The 13,329-nt window shown below is 46.4% G+C and overlaps 1 protein-coding gene across 3 annotated transcripts in view; it reads right to left on the bottom strand.

The window, feature by feature from the left end:
• The window catches only part of LOC143961998 (C-type lectin domain family 10 member A-like), a 61,132-nt gene extending 48,075 nt beyond the window's left edge, over positions 1-13,057 (bottom strand). For all 3 annotated transcript variants that reach the window (XM_077471342.1, XM_077471341.1, XM_077471343.1), the window contains exons 1-2: positions 12,959-13,057; positions 3,222-3,302 (exon numbers count right to left, since the gene is read on the bottom strand). In XM_077471342.1, the coding sequence (XP_077327468.1) occupies positions 3,222-3,302; positions 12,959-12,992 (115 nt within the window). In that variant the 5' untranslated portion in view covers positions 12,993-13,057. The remainder of the gene's footprint in view (positions 1-3,221; positions 3,303-12,958) is intronic.
• Positions 13,058-13,329: the final 272 nt, after the last annotated feature.

The raw sequence follows: 13,329 nt of genomic DNA, 5'->3' as shown, positions 1-13,329 counted from the left end.
GTGGCCCGGCAGAAGAACCGAAGGCGGCGACAGAAGAACGGAAGGCAGCGGCGACAGAAGACCGGGCCACCGCCTGTAAAAGAGCTACAAGAAGGCGCGGTGGCCCGGCAGAAGAACCGAAGAGGGGGACAAGACCCCCGAAGTCGGGAGAAGAGGCCGGCGGCGGGGAGGAAGAAAGCCGGACTCCTCCGCTAGTAAAAGAGCTACACACAGATAGCGGAGGAGTCCGGCGAGAAGACCCCCGAAGACGGAAGACCCCCGGAGCTGTGCAATAAAATATTTTTTCCCCTGTGTTGTGTTTTTTTTTGTACTTTATTTCACAGGTGAATGGGTAGGGGTACATTGTACCCCATACTCATTCACAAAGGGTGGGGGGCCGGTATCCGGGGGCCCCCTTCTTAAAGGGGGCTCCCGGATTCCGATAAGCCCCCCGCCCGCAGACCCCGACAACCAACGGCCAGGGTTGTCGGGAAGAGGCCCTTGTCCTCATCAACATGGGGACAAGGTGCTTTGGGGTGGGGGGGCCGCGCGGCCCCCCCTTCCCCAAGGCACCCCCCCATGTTGAGGGCACGCGGCCTGGTACGGCTCAGGAGGGGGGGCGCGCTCGCTCGCCCCCCTTTCCTGGCCGGCCGGGTAGCGTGCTCGGACAAGGGTCTGGTGTGGACTTTGGGGGAACCCCCACGCCGATTTTTTTCGGCGTTGGGGTTCCCCTTTAAGCCCATTCCAGGCGGCGGAGCCCGCGACGTCTCCTTCGCGGGCCCCGCCTACCTGTACACGCGCTCGAAATGGGCGGACTTTCCGAGCGGGAACAGTCCGCTCATTTCGAAAGTACAGCGGACAGGCCCACACACGGGCGGACTGTTCGCTCAAACACAGTTTCAGCGGACAGTTTTTCGGAATTTCCGAAAGACTTTGTCCATCCAACTGTCCGCTGAAACTGTCCGCTGAAAGCCCACACACGAGCGGACTGTCCGCCCAAACACTGTTCAGCGGACAAGGTTGGGCGAACAGTCCGCCCGTGTGTACGCGGCCTGAGTGTCAGAATTAAAGAGGAAGTAAACCCTTCCAAACAACTTGGACCTATAGGTAAGCCTAGATTAAGGCTTACCTGTAGGTCCAAGCAATATCTCCTAAACCTATATGGTTTAGGAGATATTTGCCCGAAAATGGGCACCGCTGTCTACGGCGCATGCGCCGTAGACAGCGGCGCGCATGCGCACTAAATGCGGCAAATCCAAGAATGGATTTGCCAAATTTGTCGACTCCCGTGCGCATGCGCGGGAGTGACGTAATCGCGGCTTCGCCGTATGACAGCGGCGGAGCTGCGAGGCGCGACTCCCGTGCGCATGCGCGGGAGTGACGTCATCGCGGTTGCGCCGCTGTGATTCGTCGGAGCTGCGAGACGCCACAAGCAACATGGATGCGGCGGACTACAGGGGACAGCGGCGACTTCGCTGGCTCCTGTGTCAGGTAAGTGACACATAATGAGCTACTATGCGATGCATAGTAGTCCATTATGCTTTACCTTTGCAGGGAAAAAAAGAGGAAGTAAACCCATCAGGGTTTACTTCCTCTTTAAGGTCTCTCATTGCCTGTCATTTGTAGGTGGTAGCAGCTTGGATATTAGTGTATGTGTGCATTGTGGGAACTTTGGGATTTCCACTGGGCTGGCCAATTTCCAAGGAGGAGCAATGGATGGCAATGCTTCCTGCATCGTTTTGCACCTCCTTCAACTAAGTATCCCTCAGGACCTTGTATGTGTATCTATATATATATATATATATATATATATATATATATATATATATATATATATATAATTTCTCATCCAGGGTTCCGGGGGGGGGGGGGGGGGGATAGGTCATGTGAAGGAAACTGGATTTTCAGTTTCCTCAGAGATTAGAAAAGCTTTCTTTGGAGATTAGAAAAGCCTTCTGTGTGATGATAGTAGTGAATTAATGTTCACTATTTTCACAATAACCTTCCTCCCTGACAATCAGGAGGCAGTGCGTCAGACCAGTTTTCTGATTGGACAAAGTGCCAGGCCACCCTATTGGATGCCTAGCAATTAGGAAGAGGAGTGAAGGGCACACATGCTGGAGTGGATGCATTTGACGGGCACAAATGGCTGCATTTGACAGCCACAAATGGCTGAATGGCTGCATTTGACGGTCATAAGTGGCTACATTTTTTGGGCAAAAATGGCTGCATTTACTGGGCACAAGTGGCTGCATATGATGGGCACAAGTGGCTGCATATACTGGACACAAGTGGCTGCATTTGATGGGCAAAAATGGGTGCATATGATGGGCACAAGTGGCTGCATTTGATGGGCACAAGTGGCTGCATTTGTTTGGCACACGTGGCTGCATTTGTTGGGCACATGTGGCTGCATATAATGGGCACAGAGACTGTATTTGGTGGGCACAGTGGTTGCACATGATGGATACAGTGGCTGTATTTGGTGGGCACAGTGGCTGCATTTGGTGGGCACAAGTGGCTGGATTTTGGTGGGCATAAATGGCTGGATTTTGGTGGGCACAAATGGCTGCATATGATGGGTACCAGTGGCTGCATTTGATGGGCACTTGTGGCTGCATTTGGTGGGCACAGTGGCTGCATATGCTAGGCACAGTGGTTGCATATGATGGGCACAGTAGCTGTATCTGGTGGGCACAATGACTGTATTTGGTGGGCACAGTGGCTGCATATGCTGGGCACAGTGGCAGCATATGCTGGGCACAGGGGCTGCATTTGATGGCAAAGTGACTGTATTTGATGGGCACAGTGACTGCACATGATGGACACAGTGACTGCTTATGGTGGGCACAGTGACTGTATTTGGTGGTCACAGTGGCTGCATTTGCTGGGCACAGTGGCTACATTTGCTGGGCACAGTGGCTGCAATTGATGGCACAGTGGCTGCATTTTATGGGCAAAGTAGCTGAATTTGATAGTTTGTTTGCGCCCCCCCCATTTTGAGCACCAGCTGCCACTGCCATGTATATCGTATTTAGGTATAATATGTATACCAAATCAGGGCAACCAATGCGATGCTGGTTTTTATTACCTCAATACAGATATAGTAAAAGGCTATTTCTGATAGGTAAATCCAGTATAGCACTATTAGTATTAGTAGACATGTGTCCTATAAATGAAGACTCGGGTCCTCAGCTGTCCATAATAGATTAAGAGGATACCCCCTCATTATAATAACTTACCTTTGGCTGTTGGTGCTTTCTTAATACTTTTTAAATGAAGATCATCCACATTGGCATATGTATTTTCCTCATAAGAAAGCCCTGAAGAAGAACACAGACCTTAATATACATATTGTAGGTACCAGGGGGGATTTTCAGGTGATGTAATTCAGATATAATGGCGCTCTACACAGCATTTTATCAATAAGAGATGGAGCTTTTCTGAAATACGATACTATTGACATTGTGACCTGTCTGGAATTTTATTATTGGAGAATTGCAAAAGTTACTGACGCCAATGATACATACTATAATATATCGACTTACATAACAATGTATACTAAAGCATTTTAAGCATTTAACAGAACAACTTTGGGATCACTAGAATTTAATTGTATTATTACTATCACGACTTAAGACTCATCTTCCACGAGGTTCGGAGTAGATGACCAGGACTGGTTGAGGCAGCGGTGCAGATGGGCCAAAGTCACAGAGCTGACACCGAATATTTGGAGAATCTGCTTCCTTTGCAACAGCGAGAGCCCTGAAAAGGGCCGGGTCTTCACCTGAACATCTAGAGGTAGAGAGATCGTTCTACAGGTGATACTCAGGCTGTGGTCCTCTGACTCACCCAAGCAGACCACAACTGCATTGCCACAATTCCCTGGCAGTGTTGGAGCACAGATATCACATGGCAGCAGATTAGGCTGAAGGAAATAGCAAGGCTTACTAAGGCATACTGGGAACACATGGCTGAACGAAGTTAGGGACTCACTGGGATCAAGCAGCTGGAAGACAATGGGGACACACTGGGAAAACAAGTCTGGAAGTAGGTAGGGAATCACTGGGATCAAGCAGTTGGAAGCCGGTAGGGACACACTGGGAACACAATGTGGAAAGCATGCTAGGACACACTGGCAATACAAGGTTGGAATCAGGTAGGGAGATTATGGGATTACAGGGCTGCGGAAGCAGACTGGGACACACTGGGAATACAAGGCTGGAAGCAGACTGGGACACACTGGGAGCACAAGACTGGAAGCAGGCTGGGACACACTGGGAACACAAGGCTGGCCGAAGGCTGGGACACACTAAGAAAACATGGGGCTGGAAGCAGGCTAGGACACACTGGAAACACAAGGCTTGAAGCAGGATGGGACACAATGGGAGCACAAGGCTGGAAGCAGGCTGGGACACATTGGAAACACAAGGCTTGGAGAAGGATGGGACACATTGGAAATACAAGGCTTGAAGCAGAATGGGACACAATGGGAGTACAAGGCTGGAAGCAGGCTGGGACACACTGGGAACACAAGGCTTGAAGCAGAATGGGACACATTGGGAAAACAAGGCTGGAGGCAGACTGGGACACACTGTGAATACAAGGCTGGAAGCAGACTGGGACACACTGTGAATACAAGGCTGGAGTCAGACTGGGATACACTGGGAATACTAAGCTGGAAGCAAACTGGAACACACTGGGAGCACAATACTGGAAGCAGGCTGGGACACACTGGGAACACAAAGCTGGCCGAAGGCTGGGACACACTGAGAAAACATGGGGCTGGAAGTAGATTGGGACACATTGACAAGACAAGACTGGAAGCAGGCTGGGGAACATTGGGAGCAAACTAGAAGATGGTGGGAATTACTGAAAGCACAGAAAAGCTCTAGACAAGAAAACAGGGGTCCAGCAACTAGCATGTCAACATGGACATGTTGCTCAAACACTGTGCAACCCAAACACTAGCTCTTTAGGACTGCACCTCTTCTGTAATTGGCTGAAGCTGGTGGCTGCTCAAAGAAGGAAAAATCAGATGCTGGAGCATTGAACAGAGGAGTAAGACAGTTACAAAGCATGTGACAACAAAAATGTGATGTTATGATGGAAAATGTGGAGTACATCTGAAGTTCTGATCCATTTCCTAAATACCTAGAAGAAACTAAAATATGTTCTGTAGCACCCCCCCTCCCCCCACACACGCACATAGGAGTTGCAGAGTTAGGAATCCCCACTGCTACATGGCCAAACATGCAGCATTTCCTTCATGGATTTCAACACAGAAAACAGACCTTGGATTGTTTTCTGATGTTTTATTAGTTGATAATGTAGCTGGAGTAGGGATATATGGGATGCCCAACTTGAAACATTTCTAGAACTATGAACAAAGGAGACAATCCTATTTACAGAAAGTCCTCTTCTTCCTTCCTGATACACAAACCTGGTTCACATGTACAGCTCCTGCTGATCACTCCAGGGGAACTAACAGTCTTTAGTCTTAAAGTGATTGTAAGTCTTCATTTTTTTTTTTTTTACTGTAAAATAACAAACATATCATACTTACCTCCACTGTGCACTTTGTTTTGCACAAGGTGGCCCCAATCACCATCTCCTGGGGTCCCTCAGCGGTGCTCATGGCTCCTCCTCGCATCGGTAAGCCCTCTGGGAAAAGCGATCTCCCTGGGGGTTACCTTGTCGGCGCACTCCCGAGTTCAGCATTTGCGTACATAGACACAGAATGCCGGACTCAGCCCCGCCCCAGCACCCGCGTCAATGGATTTGATTGACAGCAGCGGGAGCCAATGGCTGCGCTGCTATCAATCTATCCAATCAAGAGCCGAGAACCCTGGGAAACGAGGAAGAGCTCCTCTCCACCAAAGGGAACAAAGGGCTCAGGTGAGTAAAACGTGGGGGGGGGGGGCAGTCACGGTCAGAAGTTTTTTCACTTAAATGCATAGGATTACAACCCCTTTAACTCAGCAGCTGCCCTTTACAGGCTGGGAGCATCCTGTCCCATTGTGGATAAAATAACACAATATGGAGTGAACAGCATCTCCTTCTGCCCTCCTGTAGACCCTGAGCCCAGTTCTACTGCTGCAGAAGATGCCAGCCCACCCTTTTACTTGTTGCTCCAGTCCCCCTGACTGACACAATCCCCCAGTCCTGGAACACACTTCCATGGAGATTCCCCAGGGCAAAGATGAAGACTTAAGCATACCACTGTCTTCAGAGAGCATTGCTAAACCTGACAGTCTCTCCTCTTTGTATTGTCCCGTCTTTGTTTGCTCTCTCCCGCTGCCTCTTCCGGCATGAATCCTTCCAGTTGCCTCCGATTGTGGGATCCTTCCAGGCCAGCTATCCCGAACTCTAGCCCAAAGTATAACTCCTCCCCAGCAGGGTTCAAGGGCCACCAACAGCCTCTCCACAGCACTACCCCATCTTCCACCTGACTCCCTTGCTGGCATGGCCCAAGTCTTTTTTATGGGATTTTCTTAGTCCCCTCCCATCCCACTTTTGGTTATTGGCTAAGGTCCCATAAATAGTCATGGCAGCTTCTCCTCACCTCTACCCTCTAGTTCTAGAACATTCTCCAATATTCCAGACGCCAGGGGGAGGCACCAGTAACCTGCCAGGATGAGTCATCCAGCCCTAACCACTAGTAACCCTAACCCAGATTCAGTGAATAATCTCAGAGCCAGACAAATGCTTTGACCTGCACTGCTATTCTAGTAGCACACGCTAGAGGGTGCTACACCTGCAAGGGAGAAAGTGAGAAAATAAGAAGTAAAGACACATCAATTAAGAACCAGTTGAACTTCTGTGTAACACTAATGGACTGGGCAACCACTGGTGTGCATCTGCGTGAAAGCTGATCCAACCTACCGATTTCCCTGCAGGAATCAATGAAGTTCTATGTAACACATATAAACTGGGCAATTACTAGTGTGGATCTGTGTTCACACAGACCCATGTCAGTAACTGCCCATCAGCTAGGAACCACTGAACTTCAGGATCTTTCCAGTCTCTTCGAATAGAAATCATAGTGATCCACCTTCTGACTGGTTAAAGCCAGTAATAGATCATATTTAGAAGTGATCTGTTGCTTTACATCTATATGGGGGGGTCTGGATTTAGTTAGTAGAGGCTTAATTCCAACTCCTCGTGCAGCTGTTCAGCAACAGACCATTTCTAAATGTGAAGAAAAAAGTGAAAAAATAGCAAATAAAAAATGAATGTTCAATGATTTGCCCCGTTTTTATCACTGACCTGCACTATGCAGTAGACATAGAGAAATGTCCATGTTCAGGTCCTAAATATCTTCCATATATACAACATATGGGGTACTAAGGAGTTGTAACCAAACGTTAACCATTACATACAGTATGTATGACAAACCTTTGATTAAAAAAATATGCATCCGTAATTTGCTCATATTGCTGAATGTGTTTAGGCTGGCCAACTGCATCAAAGTGGTCTTTCTCTGGTAAACTATGTCAAAGTGATCCCTCTCTGGTCACCTAAATCACAGTGATCCCTCTGTGGTTAACTGTGTCAAAGTGATCCCTCTCTAGCCAACAGTGTCAAAAGGGATCCCTCTCTGGCCAACTGCATCAAAGTGATCCCTCTCTCTTTTCAACCGCTTCAAAGTGAGCACTTTCTAGTAAACTGAATCAGAGTAATCCCTCACTGGCCAACGGCATCAACGTAGTTCATTTGCTGGCCAACTTTGTCAAAGTGACCACTCTTTGGTCAACTATGTCAAAGTGATCCCTCTCTTGCCAACTGCGTCATAGTGATCCCAATCTGACCAACTGAATAAAGTTATCCCTCTCTGGCCAACTGAATCAAATTGATCCTCTCTGGTCAACTGCATCAAAGTGATCCCTCTCTGGCCAAATGTGTCAAGGTGATCCCTCTCTGGTCAACTGCATCAATGTGATCCCTTTCTGGTCATCTGAATCAAAGTGATCCCTCTCTGGCCAAATGCATCAAAGTGATCCCTCTCTGGCCAAATGCATCAACGGGATCCATCTCTGGCCAACTGTATCAAAGTTATCCTTTTCTGGTCAGCTAAATCAAAGTAATCCCTCTCTAGTCAACTGTGTTAAAGTGATCCCTCTCTTGTCAACTGCATTAAATTGAGCCCTTTATGGTAAACTTAATCAATGTGATCCCTCCCTGGCCAACAGTGTCAAAATGATCCCTCTCTGGCCAACTGAATCAAAGTGATCCCTCTCTGGCCAACTGCATCAAAGTGATACCTTATTGGTCAACTGAATCAAAGTGATCCCTCGCTGGACAACTGCACCAATGTGATTCCTCTCTGGTCAAAGCGTCAAAGTTATCCTTTCCTGGTTAACTGCATCAAATGTATTCCTTTCTGGTCAACTGAATCAAAGTCACCCCTCTCTGGCCAACTAAATAATGTTATCCCTCTCTGGCCAACTGAAAAAAGTTATCTCTCTCTGGCCAACTCCGTAAAATGTATTCCTTTCTGGTCAACTGAATCAAAGTCATCCCTCTCTAGTCAACTGTGTTAAAGTGAGCCCTTTCTGGTTAACTGAATTAACGTGATCCCTCTCTGGCCAACAGTGTAAAAGTGATCCCTCTCTGGTAAACTGAATCAAATTGATCCCTCTCTGGCCAACTGAATAAAGTTATCCCTCTCTGGTCAACTAAATCAAATTGATCCTTCTCTGGCCAACTGCGTCAAATTGATCCTTCTCTGGCCAACTGCGTTCGCTTTCTTGTCAACTGTATCAAAGTGATCCCTCCCTGGACAACTGCACTTATGTGATTCCTATCTGGCCAAAAGCGTCAAAGTGATCCCAACCTGGCTAACTGAATGAAAGTGATCCCTTTCTAGCCAACTCAATCAAAGTGATTCCTCCCTCTCAAATTAGAGCCTATACTCTTAGGGTTAGGTCTAACCCGAACCTTAAAGGGGTAGAAATTAAAGAAATTAAATACAAACAATACAAACTAGTGGCTTACGTGGATGTCATCCTACTATTCCTCACAGACCCCATTACCCATTCCTAACATCTTAAAAGATTCCTCCCCCTTCAAATCTCTCTCCAACCTCCAAATTAATCTTACAAAATCCAGGGCCCTCAACGTTTCCTTACCCGCCACCAGAGTGACACTTTATCATTCTTAAAACTGTACAACAGGAACTCCACAACTGGAACAAGGACACCTTCTCTTGGTTCGGGAGAACAGCGATTGTAAAAATGAACATCCTCCTCAGACTCCTCTGTTACAGACTGTACCGATCAAATTAACTCTCTAATTTATTGCCGCATACAAACAGCTATGCCTAAAGATTACACCAACTGGTGCAGAGATCATACACCTTTTGAAGCAATAAGCACTAGATCTGAACCCCAAAGACATGTACTATCAGACATGTACTCTATATTGTTTACTAATGTCTCTCCCAAAGATAATGTGACCAGCCAAAAATGGGAAAGGGAACTTGCAACAGACCTATCACAGGAGGAATGGGATCATATCTTTACCCATATACACAAAGGGTTCTTAAATGTCTCTGCACAGGAAAATGGATTTAAAATATACTCCAGGTGGTACAGGACCCCTGACGGAATACATAAATTCCACCCCATCATTCCTCCACTCTGCTGGCAATGCAACACTGTTCACGGGTCGCTACTCCACATTTGGTTGGCGTTCCCCCAAATTCAACCACATTGGAAAGAGGTACACCGTCTTATCTCCCAAATAACAACCTACACCCCAGACTTTACACCAGCTCAATACCTACTTCACCATACATCCATTCCCCAATCGGCCTACAAAAGGTCTCTCACCCTACACCTCATAAACGCAGCAAAACCCATTCATTGGAAGGATAATTCTCCCCCTAGCACCTCTGAATGGCTCCAAAGAGTAGGGAAAATAGCTGAGATTGAAGATCTAATTCACCAGGCATGGGATTCCCCAGCAAAGTTCTATAAAACTTGGGCCTGTTGGCTTCATTTTAAGGAACCATCAGAATACCACAACATCTTAACCAATTCCCCATAGCTTGACCTGGGGGACAGAGCTTTACACCTAACAAATATAATGGACAACTATCCATAGACATACACCCACCCTCCACCCCCACACCTCTCTTCCCATACTTGTTTTCCCCCATAATAATACATAAGGCTCACAGACGAACTCTAGAACTAGACTGCTTGGAACTCACACAAACTCAAACCATCGACTAACCTTGGAGTTTAGCCATTATACCAAGACTCCGAAGTAGAACTTTGACCTATCCGTATAATCTAATGCCGCGTACACACGAGCGGACTGTATGGCATACTTAGTTCGTCATACAATCCGACGGACAGTCCGTCGTACTTTCCACTGAACGGACTTGACCACACACGGATACCCAAACAGTCCGTCGAAAGCTTGCGCGATGACGTGTACAGCACGTACGACGGGACTAGAAATAGGAAGTCCAATACACAGCAAAGCACCCTTCCGCCGTGTAAATCCTTTCTGGGCATGCACCATTCTTAGTCCGTCGAACTAGCATACTGACGAGCGGATTGTCCACTGAAACCAAAGTACGACGGACAGAATTTCGAAAAATCCGAAATTCTTAGTACGCCAGAATGCATACTGAAAAAGTCCGCTGAAGCCCACACACGAGCGGATTGTCCGCTGAAATGTGTTTTGACGGACTAAGTACGCCATACAGTCCGCCCGTGTGTACGCGGCATAAGACATTGTGAATCGTGCATACCACAACTGGGAAACTGGCAAGACAGCAGACGAAAACCGGACCGGTAATGCCCCCACCCACGCACAGTTAGTTCCCGACAGGGGTGTGTGGGTGTCGTGGTGACATACCCGGTTTCCCATTGAATCTTACACAATTAACCCCACAATTTGTTTCACCAAGAGAGCCATACTTGTTCATTTAGTTCCAGGACCTACTATAGTTTTACATGTTTTAGTTGATCTATGTGATTACCGATTTGATTCTATGCATTCTATACAGTGGTGTGAAAAAGTGTTTGCCCCCTTCCTCATTTCCTGTTCCTTTGCATGTTTGTCACACTTAAGTGTTTCGGAACATCAAACCAATTTAAACAATAGTCAATGACAACACAAGTAAACACAAAATGCAATTTGTAAATGAAGGTGTTTATTATTAAAGGTGAAAAAAAATCCAAACCATCATGGCCCTGTGTGAAAAAGTGATTGCCCCCCTTGTTAAAACATACTATAACTGTGGTTGTCCACACCTGAGTTCAATTTCTCTAGCCACACCCAGGCCTGATTATTGCCACACCTGTTCACAATCAAGGCATCACTTAAATAGGAGCTGCTTGACACAGTAAGGTCCACCAGAAGATCCTTAAAAGCTACACATCATGCCGAGACCCAAAGAAATTCAGGAACAATTGAGAAAGAAAGTAATTGAGATCTATCAGTCTGGAAAGGGTTATAAAGCCATTTCCAAAGCTTTGGGAATCCAGCGAACCACAGTGAGAGCCATTATCCACAAATGGCGAAGACATGGAACAGTGGTGAACCTTCCCAGGAGTGGCCGGCCGCCCAAAATTACCCCAAGAGCGCAGCGATGACTCATCCAAGAGGTCACAAAAGACCCCACAACAACGTCCAAGGAACTGCAGGCCTCACTTGCCTCAGTTAAGGTCAGCGTTCATGCCTCCACCATCAGGAAAAGACTGGGCAAAAATGGCCTGCATGGCAGAGTTCCAAGGAGAAAACCACTGCTGAGCAAAAAGAACATCAAAGCTCGTCTCAATTTCTCCACAACACATCTTGATGATCCCCAAGACTTTTGGGACAACATTCTGTGGACCGATGAGACAAAAGTGGAACTCTTTGGAAGATGTGTGTCCAAGTATATCTGGCGTAGAAGGAACACTGCATTTCATAAAAAGAACATTATACCAACAGTAAAATATGGTGGTGGTAGTGTGATGGTCTGGGGCTGTTTTGCTGCTTCAGGACCTGGAAGACTTGCCGTGATAAAAGGAACTATGAATTCTGCTGTCTACCAAGAGATCCTGAAGGAGAATGTCCGACCATCTGTTCGTGTACTCAAGCTGAAACGAACTTGGGTTCTGCAGCAGGACAATGATCCTAAACACACCAGCAAGTCCACCACCGAATGGCTGAAGAAAAACAAAATGAAGACTTTGGAGTGGCCTAGCCAAAGTCCTGACCTGAATCCTATTGAGATGTTGTGGTATGACCTTAAAAAGGCCGTTCATGTTCGAAAACCCTCTAATGTAACTGAATTAGGACAATTCTGCAAAGATGAGTGGGCCAAAATTCCTCCAGGATGCTGTAAAAGCCTCATTGCACGTTATCGCAAACGCTTGGTTGCAGTTGTTGCTGCTAAGGGCGGCCCAACCAGTTTTTAGGTTTAGGGGGCAATCACTTTTTCACACAGGGCCATGATGGTTTGGATTTTTTTTCACCTTTAATAATAAACACCTTCATTTACAAATTGCATTTTGTGTTTACTTGTGTTGTCCTTGACTATTGTTTAAATTGGTTTGATGTTCCGAAACACTTAAGTGTGACAAACATGCAAAGGAACAGGAAATGAGGAAGGGGGCAAACACTTTTTCACACCACTGTATGTACCTCAATCGTAACATTGTATTTCAAATGACATACTGTTCATTGTCTAATCTCATGTGCCATGCAGAAACTTTAATAAAAAAATTGAAACAAAAAAAAAATGTGATCCCTCCCTGACCAACTGAATCAAAGTGATCCCTCTCTGGTCAACTGCATCAAAGTTATCCCTTCCTGGTCAACTGTGTTAAAGTTATCCCTTTCTGGTCAACTACATCAAAGTGATCCCACACTAGCCAAATGCATAAAAGTAATCCCTATGCTTGCCAACTATGTCAAAGTGACCCCATTCCTATTCCCCCCTCAATATTAATCAATGATCACATCTACAACCTACCTGGTTCCCTCTCCCGATTTTTAGCCCCCTTCATTGCAGGCTGCAGACAAACCCGATTCTGTGCGCTGCTCAGTCTGCACCTTTGATATCTGTTGATTTTATCTTTAGCAATGTCCTAAAATATGGTGTTGCCACATACTGCATTTCAGTTTTAGGAACTTAGAAACGCAGATATAAAGAGGAAGTGTATGTATTTCTGTAATATTCTGTAGAAACGTGTGCCCACCCACGAACTTGTTGTTATTTAATCTCAGTGGTTTATGGACTATGATTGATGTATAATACATTTGCTTGAACTACTAATCATTAAAATAACATTTGAGCTGAGCTTGCAATACGTTATGTCACACTGTATTTGCTCAGCAATCTTT

Source organism: Lithobates pipiens, unplaced genomic scaffold (assembly GCF_037356315.1).
Source record: "Lithobates pipiens isolate NorthernLeopardFrog02 unplaced genomic scaffold, aLitPip1_a1.2 Scaffold_8, whole genome shotgun sequence".
Lineage (NCBI taxonomy): Eukaryota > Metazoa > Chordata > Amphibia > Anura > Ranidae > Lithobates > Lithobates pipiens.
Note: the sequence above shows the minus strand (reverse complement) of the source record. Positions and strands in the feature narration are given on the sequence as shown.